Below are 12,982 nucleotides of genomic sequence, written 5' to 3'. Positions count from 1 at the left end.
ATCAGTTTGTTTTTGAACTTTGAAACAACAAAACCGTCTGCTGTGTCTGTGATGTTAACGGCGACATCACAAAGTACGCTGTCTTTTATTAATCAAGCCCAAATATTGAGTGTTGTCATTTTAAATTCAAATTTATTTTCTTTCAGGGGGAAAAACAATCACATTTAAAGATTTTTGAGTCTAAAAAAACATCAGATATGCCTTTAAAATCCACCGTTTGTGATGTGTGTACTTGAATTCCTCTTCAGGTTCATTCAAAGACACATAAGAAAATTAAATGTATATAATCTGCAGTTTACAACAGTTACTATTTCCATTCTTTCCATTTTAAAAGCAAAATATTATTTTTGTTGCAACCAAGGCTGTGGCTGCTAACACTGAGGTCTGTTGTGTAATGTTTAATAATATAAATCAGTATTTATGCACGATACCTTTTCTTTCGCCTTTGAAACAGTCTGTGGAGACAAATTTGATTTTAAAAGAAGTATTTTTAAGACATTTGATTCTGAAAATTGTATTTAAAACATCGAGATTATGGTGTTTGGTTGCAACTTTCATCTTGCAGCGACATTAATATTCCAGACATGAAGCTGATGTTGCACAAAATCTTTGTTTTCAACAAAGTCAGGTGCGCACTTGTATTGTTAAAGCATTTTTTAATGTTTAATGAAAGTACAGCAGAGTACAGTAGTGTGTGGGAGACAAATTTGATTAAAAAAAGATGTTTTTAGAGATTTTCTTGTATTTCAAACATCGAGATTATGATCTTTGGTTGCAACTTTCATCTTGGAGCAACATTAATAATCCAGACATGAAGCTAATGTTGCACAAAATCTTCTTGTTCTCAATTATTTCCAACAAAGTCAGGTGCGTGCTCGCACTGTTACATCATGTGTGTAATGTTTGGTTAAATAACAGCAGAGTACAGTAGTGTGGTGGAGTATTAGAGATTATGGTCATTATTATTTCCATTCTTTTTATTTTAAAAGCAACATATTTTTGTTGCAACCAAGGCTGCAAACACTGAGCTCTGTTGTGTATTTGTTATGGTTTCCCACCCTGGTTATAGTATCCAGTTACAGTATACATCCAACAATAAAAAAAAACACATACTTTAATAATAAATACAAAATATTATTCAGTATTTAACCACTATACTTCTCTCTCTTCTTAGAAACAGTCTGTGGGAGACACATTTGATAAAGAAAATATATATTTTTAGAGATTTCACTGTATTTAAAACACTGAGATTATGATCTTTTCATCTTGGAGCAACATTAATATTCCAGACATGAAGCTAATGTTGCACAAAATCATCTTGTTCTCGGTTATTTCCAACAAAGTCAGGTGCGCGCTCGCACTGCTGCATCCCTTGTGTGATGTTGAATGAAATAACAGCAGAGTACAGTAGTGTGGCGGGGTGTTATGGTCGTGTTTGATGTGCACACAGTGATGTCAGTGGTCTGCGGACATCTCCATACTGTCGCTTTAATTACAGAGCCGTCCAGGGGGCAGGGTCGGGAGCTCCTTCCTTCTCCTGGACTCGGAGCTTTTGCAGCAGCGGATTGAATGAAGTGTGTTTGCAGGCTGCCGGAGGACACCGTGCTGGCCCTGAGATGTACACACACAATGCATCATTATGTGGTGTGTGTGTTTTTTTTAGCTCTTGAGAGGGCGGATTGGAGCCTCGCCACATTTCTCCAGTAGCCCGTTTTTGAAAAAAAAAAAAAAAAAAAAAAAGCTGCAGGGCCTTGAGAAAGCAATCTCCGCCTTGATGGTATCTGGACAGCAGCCCTCTGCACGGATGATAAAGAACTTGGGGAAAGGAAATGGTCAAGATGGCAGCTGTGTGCGGACTGATAAAGCTGATGTGGTGGCATTAGCTGTGGCCCTTTTTCTGTGGTATGCACGTCGCAGGATCGCGGTGCAGGACGCGGCCGCTTGTGAAGGAACGCCGTTTCCTCTGAAGACCCTCCGCCGACTCTTCCTATCTGTAAACGCCACATTTCGCGAAGCTGCAAATGCACGTTGGCCAGGGTGTGGGCTGTGCACGAGAAAAGCCAATGTTTCGTTAATGCTGGTCAGCCCGATCACCGATCAGCTCCGTGTGCTGCGGATAGACGCCGTGCAGCAGGACGGATAGACGGACACGTGCTGGGACTCGGCTGCGGGCTGGACATTTGCATCCCGTGCATGGTAAATAAAGTGTCCCCGGAGCCTGCACACAACGTTGACGGAATGCGACCCGAGTGATTTTATAACCCTTTGTGCAGCGACCGAGATATTGCGATGATGAACATGGCTGAAGCGCCGCGCAACGGCAACGAGTCCCCCCTAAACGTTGAGATAGATCCGGATTTCGAGCCCCAGAAGCGGCCGCGGTCCTGCACTTGGCCCCTGCCCCGTCCGGAGTCTGGTGCGGACAAGCCCGGGACCAATGACACTGACGTAATCCCCGAAGAAGAGGATGATGAGGGTGGCAGCGCGGAGAGCGGCGATGCTCAGAAAGCCAGCGGTGCTATTGTTAAATCCCGTGTGCCGAGCAGCAGCGGCAGCTCCGTCTCCCAGCCCGTGGAGGTCCAGCGCGGCCCCTGCAAGGAGGAGGCCGCCGATGGCTCGCCTTCCTCGGCGCAGACCCCCACCGCGGCTCTGGGCGGCTCTGCCTCCCAGCAGCTGAGGAAGTCCTCCGCCCGCAGGAACGCCTGGGGCAACTACTCCTATGCAGACCTCATTACCCAAGCCATCGAGAGCTCCCCCGAGAAAAGGCTGACCTTGTCCCAAATCTATGACTGGATGGTGAGGTCTGTGCCATATTTCAAGGACAAAGGCGACAGCAACAGCTCTGCTGGCTGGAAGGTGAGCGGTGACATGCTGGTGCTGTCATCATAACAAAGACCATACTGTGGTCGTGTAAAGACACAGCTGTAGAGAAGGATGTGCAAACACACCACCATAACTAGGGTTGTTTTCGCTTTATTCTAAGGCGTATTTGGCTGTCAGTGTAAATAATCAGTAGGGGAATGTGTGGCTGCCTCACAAGCACGTGGTGCAAAATGACCCACTGTCAAAATATAAGGTCCAAACTACACACACTATGAGTTCTGCACCTCAAACACAACAAGTGCACACACACTAATCCAGTGAAAACTAAGGGAGTATTGGTGCGGGTACGAGAGTAGAGACTGAAAACAGGCAATGCAAAGTTAATTTCACTTCCAGACAAACTGCTCACACTGCAGCAGCACAGGGGCCGCCTTCTCCAGCAGCGGGGCCCTGCTCCTGTTTGATTTTAAGGATTAGTTCGGCCTGGAAAACCAATTCATCTGTCATGGAATCAAGTCTGATGAAAGCTTTGAGCTTTGCAGGATTTAGATGGTGGTGGTTGGGGGGGGTTATAGAAAAAAAGGTTCGTAATCCTGCACAACTGTGGGATGCAGGCTGATTTCCAGGGAGTTTCTTCATGAAGAAATTACAGTAACGGACAAGAATTTGTTTGTTTTTTTAAAGCTCATCATGCAGTTGGGAGTCTGAGGATAAAATATGAGCAGCGTGTTGATGCTAATAACCGATTAATCTGCCGCAGAATCAGCTGGTTAGCTAATACTCCAGATTAGCAGAGATTCAGTTTTCATTCATGTTTCGGATGCTTGCTTGACACCAGATGCATCCAGTGGGGCTGCAGGCACATGAAAGGGTTAATGTCAGGGTTTTTTTGAAGTGCTGACATCAGCATTTTCCCAGGAGATGCTTTGTGTGACGTTCAGCAGCTGCAGGTTGGTCATCTGCATGAGAGACTGTGTGCACAAATATCCTCAGCATGTTGAGGAGGGCTGGGACAGAGAGGTTGTTAATCCAGACCTGTCACACTCACCAGACACACTCAATAACCTCTGTGTGCGGCTCCTGCACGAGGTTCAATTCCCTCTCTGTTGTGAGTCCAAACAAAATACTCCGCTCACATACAGATGACCAGCCAGCGGCCTCGACCCCCCCTCCTGCCACACTGTCTTTTTCACGTGGCCCGGGAACAAGAATCAATCAGCTGACTATAAATTATGTAGGTCAATGTGTAGCAGTGTGAGAGACGCTCAGTGTTTCTCTGTGGATCTGGCTCTGGCTGAACTGGCATTGCTCCAGTCCCCTGCTCAGAACGAGGCTTTGCTGCTCAAAGGGTGCTGCAGAGCTGCTATGACTGCATGGGGGAGGGGCAGGCGGGAGTTGCTCTTTGTGATTTATCTTTTTAAACACTGTACGGCTCCTACTGTATCTACCCGAGCAGCATTCAGTAAATGTAACGCGTCTCTGGGGCTTGAAAGATGCGAGAACGTCCACTAGCTCTCTACTTTATGATGCAGGTCTGCTAGCTCTAGCTGCTGCATGCCACACAGACTGTTTCAGCATCCATAGTATAAGAGGGATGTTGTGTTTTTCATGCATTTAGTCCAGGATTACTGTTTATCTTCTATCACACTCTAGATGCAATAAAAGCATCACTTATGTAGCGTAACATTCAAATTCAACAGCTCTGTAATCAATAACTGCTCTTGTGGGGTCATCCCTATGGGTCCTATACTTCCTCGATATAAAGTAGCATTGTAAGAGATTGGTAGGTTCTATCTTCACAGTTCAAATTGCGAACGAATGAAGGGAGATGGACGTTTCAAGTGTTGGCTGACTGGTTAAAATCTGTTCAGCCACTCTGGAGATATGTCTAAAGCAATGAAACTATCTTTTTTGCAACGTTGAGTGTAGGTTTCAAACACTACGAGCTGTTTGTGTTATTTAAACATTTGCCCTAGAGAAACAGACATAGCTGAGAACACAGAGCCCTTTAAAACATTATATAATGTGATCTATACTAACATATTGTAAGAGGCTATTAAGCCGGAGACCACAGGACCCCGGGATACGCTCCCCCGTTGTGCAACTTGTAACCTATTTCTGTTGTATCAAAGCAGATAATTAATGTTTTTGAGATTGTAAATTATGTTTTATCGTACTCTACTGTTATTTCGTACACAACATCATCTGCTATTTCGTCCACCTGCTGTAATATAATACAATCCAGTGCAGCCCTGCTACAGTTTGCGGCCTCATAAATGACCACAGAGTGGAGTCAAACCCGTGTGACGGCCTCAACCAGAATCAAAGTGTCACTAAGGTTTATTTATTTAGTGCAGGGCTGTTTTTAATGGGTTTCATTAGACTGAACAGGACAGGTGCTGCTTTTATTGTGTCCACTCTCTTTGCATCAGACTTAGTTTTAATAGATAAAGTCTGTAAATGGAAGCGTTTACAGACTAACGCTGTTCAGTCCCAGTTGATAAATATAAGCGCATCATGTGTGGCGTTTCTAAAGAAACACATCTAATAAAATAAAATAAAAACAACTACAAATAATAAGCCAGTTACTAAGATTTAGATACATTTATCAGGTATTTGTTTCGGCTCTTAATTTGCCGACATTGTGAGTTTTGGCATCTTTTAGGAATCTGTTTCGGGAACGAAAAAGTAAAAGATCTGCATCTCAAACTGAGAATAAGATATTTTCATGGCTTTAATCCATATACAGTTTGTTATTTTACAAAACTGATTTTTCTGGAGAGTCGGCAAAAGTACAAAATACAGTTCAGAGGATTTGAGAGTTCAAGTATCAGGCTGACTATAAAGAGGCAAAAGACACATGGTTATTTTATTTTGAAGGTCACCTGAGCTCTACGCGACAAAGTAAAATTCGTAGCGAGACTTAAGCTTTTATCTGTTTGCACAGTTTTGTGTAAAGTCATTACTGGGGAGACACTTTGTTTATTTTAAAATGTTTTTTACAAATATCTTTACAGTGAAGCTGAAAATACAGATTTAGCAAATGAAACGGGGTAACGCATTTGTTGGTGCACAAACTCAGTGCCACCTCTCGTCCTCGTTAAAGGAGTTCTGGTTTATTTTAACCCAGCGCTCGTCCCAGAAATGTGGCTATTTCCCATAAAGGCAGTACGCCACAATGTGCCTTCCAGGAGGCTACTTTCTATGTTTACTTTTGGTCAAACTCCGAGACAAGTGTTTGAAATGATTCACTTAAAAAGCATGTTTATTTTGAAAGCTGTAGGAGGCTCGCACAGCTCCTCATTTCCCAGAATCTTTACAACGGCGTACAAAGTTAGCACAACCCACAGAGCCCCACAATAGATGCATTTATAGGAAACTCGCCAGGTTCAAATAAACCGGAACTTTGCTTCAATGCCAAATCCAAAACCTAAAGACAGGCAAAGTGGTATTAACAGTGTGCGTGTTGTGAAGTATGTCAACTATATCTATAGTAGGGAAATCACCATAACAAACACCACACTGTGGTCATGTACAGACACAAAAGGCACACAGCTGTAGATGATCTAGAGATGGAGGAAGAAGAGGAGGAAGGAATGAATGTGGGGAAATGTGTGGCAGATAAGCGCGTGGTGTAAAATGACCTAAATCGCTGTCAGAATAGGGTGCAGTTGTAATAGTGTGTGCATCAGGTTACACATTATTAGTTTTTATTTACAATAGTGAAATCATGACCTTATGTTGTCCTCTATGATGGCCTTTAGTCACGACGTCACAGCTGTAAGTGGAGGCGGCAGTGTCATCATCATGCAAATTGTGTTTTATGGTCATTTATGCATCATGAAGAAGATTTTTCCATGAGGCTCATTCAGCCCAAAGTAAAAAAACACTATTTTATTCAGGTGCATGTGAAGAAAACATGAAGGAATTCAAAGTCTGCTCACTCCCGAGTTGCTTCCTCTGTGTCTTTTATTAACACCTGCTCTGCTGTGACATTTGGAGCACTCTCTTCATGAAACAATCAGAGATGCATCCCGTTTTAATTATCAGTGCAGCCTTGTGGTTATAAACCCAGCTAATGAAAACGTGCACATTCCAGCTGATTAGGAAATGTAGATTTTGTTCCAACCCATCTTTCTTCAATGTGGCTTTAATTAAAGAGGTTGTTGGTGAAGTCTGAAGATATACAATTGTGTTCTCCTCATCAACAAAAAGACAGATGGAAAAACCAAAAATGGATTATTTTACTAACAAGTGTTGTCTGTGAAGCCGACGCCTGATTATGTTCAGGGCTCCATTGTTAGACGTAATTATTAAAAACACATTAATGACCCGTGTGTTGCACTGGGAGACATATTTCTTCGTTAAGAAGAACATGGACACTGTATTTTGAGTTTATCCCAAATACACCACCATGCTGGTTAGCACTGTCGCTCTCACAGCGAGAGGGGTCCCGGTTCGAATCCCGGCTGGGGCCCTTCTGTGTGGAGTTTGCATGTTCTCCCCGTGTCTGCGTGGGTTTTCTCCGGGTTCTCCGGTTTCCTCCCACAGTCCAAAGACGTGCAGGTGTTCGGTTCATTGATGACTCTAAAATTGCCCGTAGGTGTGAATGGTTGTCTATCTCCGTGCGTCTCTATGTGCCCTGTGATAGACTGGTGTCCTGGTCAGGGTGTACCCCGCCTCACGCCCGAGGTCAGCTGGGATCGGCTCCAGCCCCCCGCGACCCCGACAGGGACAAGCGGTTGAAGATGAATGAATGAATGACACCACCATGCTGCTAAATACTCACTAGCGTGTATTATTTCGCAGATTTAAAAAGAGCCAAACAAATGCACAATTTACTCATGTTTGAGTTGCATTTTCTAAAAACTACACTTTGCCTTCGCCTTTTCCACAGAACACATACATTTTAATAGGAATAGTTTGACACCGACTGCAGTTTTGGTGTGAAAACTCTTAAACACGTTAGCTTAGCCTAGCTAGCTGTGTGTGTTTTTTGTACAGATGTGATTTGCATGAGATAAAACCTGTTATGTAGTGAGCTTTAGAGTTGCTGGAGCAGATAGTTGTTTCTTTGTGTTGTACGCTGACGGGCTTCTGGCTGTAGCCTCATATTTACCGTACAGACATGAGGGTGATATCCATCTTCTTATCAAACTTTTAGCAATTTTAGCATATTTCTGAATATGTCAAACTATTTTAAATGAACATCTTAAGTAGGAATATATATTATTTCGTGGCTGAGTGTCAAATTGAAGTCGGACAGTACTGAGAGGGCACCGCTGGCTTTCGTCTCTACAGCGGATTTGTTGCAAAACAAAGAGAAACACACCCCTGGCAGCTCACTGGTTAATCATGAGTGAAGAGGTACCTGAAGTTTTATTTCCACGAGTCACGTGAGCTTTGTTGTTAGAAGTGATGAAATTGTTTGCCGGTTGACCTAATCCTGTAAGTGGCTTGAAGCGAGGGCTTTGCTGGAAGTTTTGATGTCAGCGGGTCATTGACTCATTGCATTCAGAGGAGAACTGTGTCCAACGCTCGTTTGTGATCTCAGTCATCACAAAGCTGCACAGCAACTTCCCTCACAGCTGCCTCTTATAGGATCCATATGGGAAAGGTCACGGCAGCCTTGTGGTCTGTATGCGTTGAGCTCCTTTGGTGTTTTATTAGTTTAATCTTCTGAGAGATGGATTTAAACGGGACCTCGGTTTACTCAAGTTAATTCAAGCTTAGGAGAATTATGCTGGACCCTCTCCCAGTGAACTTGGCCTTTGGGCCGCAGAGATCACTGCACGGTTTTCTTCCCCTGTTACTGCAGACAGAGTGACCCAGTGCAGGCTGGTCGTCAGCGGGCTGCAGCTGTTGAATTTTATACATGTTTAGGAACATCTCCGGGGAAATCCTGTCAGCTGTTCAGAGCAGTCAGAAATGGGTCACGGTGTGAGGTGCAAAGAAGAAACACCTTGGGTCTCATTGTAGTAGTTTCAGGCTCTAATCATTCAGTTCCCCCCTTGGATTTGCATTGTACTGATGTATAATTATATAAGATTACACATATGTTTAGGCACACAAGGAATACAACTCTGGATCTCACCAACTCTCAACCAAAAGAAGAACGTGTATAAACATGCATTTAATTCTTTTCATTTGTTTTTATTGCAGAATTCCATCCGACACAATCTGTCCCTCCATAGTCGTTTTGTGAAAGTGCAGAATGAAGGAACAGGGAAAAGCTCCTGGTGGATGGTCAACCCTGAAGGTGGGAAAGGAGGCAAAGCTCCCCGACGACGGGCCGTATCTATGGATAACAGCAAGTACATCAAAGGAGCCAGAGGACGTGCCACCAAGAAGAAAGCCTCCCTGCAGGCGGCTCAAGACGGCAGCTCAGAGAGCTCCTCCAGCCTCTCCAAATGGACAGGAAGTCCCACCTCCCGCAGCAGTGATGAACTGGACGCCTGGACAGACTTCCGCTCCCGGACCAATTCCAACGCCAGCACGCTCAGCGGCCGTCTGTCACCGATCCTGGCCAACCTGGAGCTGGACGAGGTGCCTGATGATGACTCGCCCCTCTCGCCGATGCTGTACTCCAGCCCCAGCAGCATGTCCCCGTCCACGGTGCCCACAGGGCTCTCTGACCTGGCAGGTACCATGAACCTCAACGACGGGCTCTCTGACAACCTGATGGACGACCTTTTAGACAATATCAGCCTGACAGCATCCCAGCAGCCTCCTCCTGGAGAGGAAGACGATGGTGCCAACGGTCAGGGGAGCTCAGTGTTTACCTTCAGCTGCTCAGGAAGCAGTCTGGGTAGCCCCTCTGGCAGCTACGGGCCTAACCCTCTTTTTAGCCCGCCGTCCATCACAAGCCTGCGGCAGTCACCCATGCAGACCATCCAGGAGAACAAGCAGACCACCTTCTCCTGCATCTCCCACTTCAGCGACCACCAGACCCTGCAGGATCTGCTCAGCCTGGACTCCCACAGCCACAGCAACGTCATGCTCACCCAGTCTGACCCACTGATGTCACAGGCCAGCACAGCCATTGCCCTGCAGAACTCCCGCCGAAACGCCATGCTGCTCCGCAAAGACCACATATTGGTGAACCACACCAGTGCGGGTGAGGCCCAAAGCTCTTCAGTGCCTGGTTGGCAAGCTGGCTTGTCAACCTCTGACAAAGACGTCAGCCACCCCGACGCCAAGCAGCCGCAACTGAAGTCTCCCAGCAAGAATGCCTCCCTGCAGCTCGGCTCCGGTTTGCCCGGCCAGGAGCGCTTTCCCACCGATCTGGACCTCGACGTGTTCAACGGCGGTCTCGAGTGTGACATGGACTCCATCATCCGCAATGAACTGATGGACGCAGACTGCCTGGACCTAAGCTTTGACACTCGCTTCACCTCCGCCCAGAACGCCAACAGGAATTCAGGAAGCTTCTCCAGCTCGAAACAGACCTCCTCTCAAAGCTGGGTCCCAAGTTGAGAAGCTCGGTCAAATGTCATCATGGGTCCAAAAGAAAAAAGAAAAAAAAGGGAACGTGTAAATTGGGATTCATTGTCCTGCGTTGTGCAACTCGAGGGAAGAAACGTAAAGTGTATTCATGTAGTATTCTTTTTCCTTTATTTTAAACGTGAGGCATTAAGTTTGGTACTGTATTCTAAGTGTCTGAGACACACTATGGTGTCTTCGCAGAGGAGAAAAAAAATCCTTTTAAGAGATCAATGCCTGGCGGAGTGAACAACAATAATTACTGGAAGTACAGGATGTTTTGTTAAAACTATATGAAAAGCATCAACTCGTGTTAGTCTCAGGGAATCGCTCATGCAGTATCACAAAGTGATACGTGAAACTGAAGATGAATTATGTTTTCACCCGGCTTTCTCTCCTCTTTCCCCTCTCATACCCAAACCAACATTTTTGCCAAACCAGCTGTCAGCCTGTTTTGAGTGACAGCCTGTTTACAGAAAAAGCTGCAGAGAATGTTACATTATTGCGTTCCAGTGGAGGATACTTGATAAGCTTGTTTTTTTTTTTTTATAAGAGCGACGTAGCCTAAATGGACTAAAAGATCTAAAAACAAGTGTTAATGAAAAGCCCCCCCCCCCGTTGATGCACAGTCACGCACCAAATATCAGTCTGTAGAGGTTAACGTGTTACCAAGATGTGAACTGATCTACATTGTGTGGTTTTTCTATGTAATGTTTTATTTTACCCTGTGATTTTAGTGACATTACTGTGAATTCTGTTCCTTCTAAAGGTGCATTACTGAAGTCTTGATAATATGGTGTTTCTGCTGCAGACCCCTTTTCACCATCTCCTCCTCCTCATCCTCATCATCTTCCTCTTCCACTTACTGCAATATTGGAAGTACTGCTCAGCATACAGAGTTTAGGACAGAGTTAAGGACCACGTTTAGCGAGAAATATGATTTAGCTCTAGTTCACATATTTCCATTAGCAAACACATAGGACTATTTGGATTCAAATAACCACACTTAAGAGACTCCGCAACACTTGACTACAATATTTTGGTCTTTGTTAATTTCAAGGAGTTCTCGGTGCTATAAATAAGAAGATAGCAGGGAGAGGCTGCGGATGGAGCAGCGTAAGCAGCCTCCCGTTTGTTATCAGCACTATAGCAGGTGCTGGGTCAAATAGTGTGTGTCCAGCCCTGTGAGAGGACGTCGTGTAGTATCTTAGAGCCATTTCTGCCATTTGAGAAAGTACACCACAGTATTTTAAATATTGCCAAAATATTTCTGCATTTAAATAAGAGGATATACAGTGTATAAATATTAGGAACCAGAGCTATAAAGGCAACAAAAAAAGACATTTTTGTAGGAACGGCAGGATGAACCTTTTCTTTAGTTTACATTTTTTACCAGCTGGAAACTGTCCATTTTCACTGAGTTTGTCTTCTCGTTAAATGCAACTGTATTTATTTTATTTTACCATGTGCGTATTCTGCGCTTTCCCACACGGCGTTGTGGTAGAGCTGTGTAAAAGCACTTTTGTGTCCAACTCAGTCGGGTTTTGATCGGGACCGACGACGAACGGCGAATGGTGTCGTCCTCTAGAGTTATTGAGAACATTTAAACGTTACGCCCTTTTTGAATTTAACTGACAGTAATATCACAGGAATATTGAATCACATTTGCTCATTCTCATTTGTTTTTTTTACAAAAGAAAATTCTGCACAACCGTGCTTCCAGTTCCCATATTTGTTGCTTCACACGCATGATTCCCCACTGACTTGAAGCTTCATTTCTTTTTCTACATTAATCTTGAGTAACTCTCACTGCCAATATTCAAACTCCATTTCTTCCTATTGCTCCTACAAAAAACAAACAAACAAAAAAAGACATCACGTTGACATTGCCAGTTGTAATTCCGATTCCTATCTTGGCTGTATCAGAGATGGTGCATGTAAATAAAGCTTAAAGAACCACTGAAAATCTGGAGTTTGTTTCATCTGCCTCTGTTTTATTTCCGTCTCTAGAGGAATTGCACAGCTGCACACTCTGCAGGCACCAAGGAGGCCATTTGCTATTGGGTAATCGCATCATGAGCGAAGAACCAATCACACGCTGTATCCGAGAAGAATGGACCTGCTGAGATTAAGTCAAGGTTTTTGAATGCATGATTGCAGGAGGTAGGTGCTGCTCGACCACTGGTGCTCTCTACGGGATTTCATGTTTCAATACTGAGCTGTCGTTTAATACAAATCACCGTAAAAGTGCTTAGTATCTAAAAAGCCCAACAGCATTGACAGCGTATTGTCATAAAATGACTCCAGTGTGCCGTCAGAGCCCTCTACAGATCAAATGCAGTCACTGAGTCCAGATGGACAGGAAATGGGAGAGGAAGCCAGGCTGCAGGGAGGTGTGTCTCCATGGTTACACCACAACAAGTCTGTCTGTGGAGGCAGAGATTTGGCAGTGTATTTTTTTTTTCTTTGAAATGTTTGAAATGTTTGGATTTCCCAGTTCCTAAACGTGCTGAGCGTGAGCCATGTGTGACGTATACAGAGTGTCCTCCTCTGTTAAAGTGACGCAGATGGAGGCAGAGCTGTCAAGTCAACTCTCAGCACTCAGGGCGGAAATTGAGGAGAACGGTTTTCCCAGAGGAGCAGGGCCCTCCAGATGTTACAGGTGTGGACGTTTGGA

General features: G+C 44.5%; 1 protein-coding gene across 1 annotated transcript; it reads left to right on the top strand.

Moving 5' to 3' along the window:
* The first annotated feature begins 1,654 nt into the window (after window positions 1-1,654).
* foxo3a (forkhead box O3A) lies at window positions 1,655-10,697 on the top strand. Its single transcript, XM_083923929.1, has 2 exons — window positions 1,655-2,856; window positions 8,986-10,697. The coding sequence occupies exons 1-2, from the start codon at window positions 2,290-2,292 to the stop codon at window positions 10,297-10,299; spliced, it is 1,881 nt and encodes a 626-aa protein (XP_083780055.1). The 5' UTR covers window positions 1,655-2,289; the 3' UTR covers window positions 10,300-10,697.
* The last annotated feature ends 2,285 nt before the right edge of the window (window positions 10,698-12,982 follow it).

The sequence above is a fragment of the Echiichthys vipera genome, assembly GCF_963691815.1.
Source record: "Echiichthys vipera genome assembly, chromosome: 12".
Classification (NCBI taxonomy): Eukaryota; Metazoa; Chordata; class Actinopteri; order Perciformes; family Trachinidae; genus Echiichthys; species Echiichthys vipera.
Note: the sequence above shows the minus strand (reverse complement) of the source record. Positions and strands in the feature narration are given on the sequence as shown.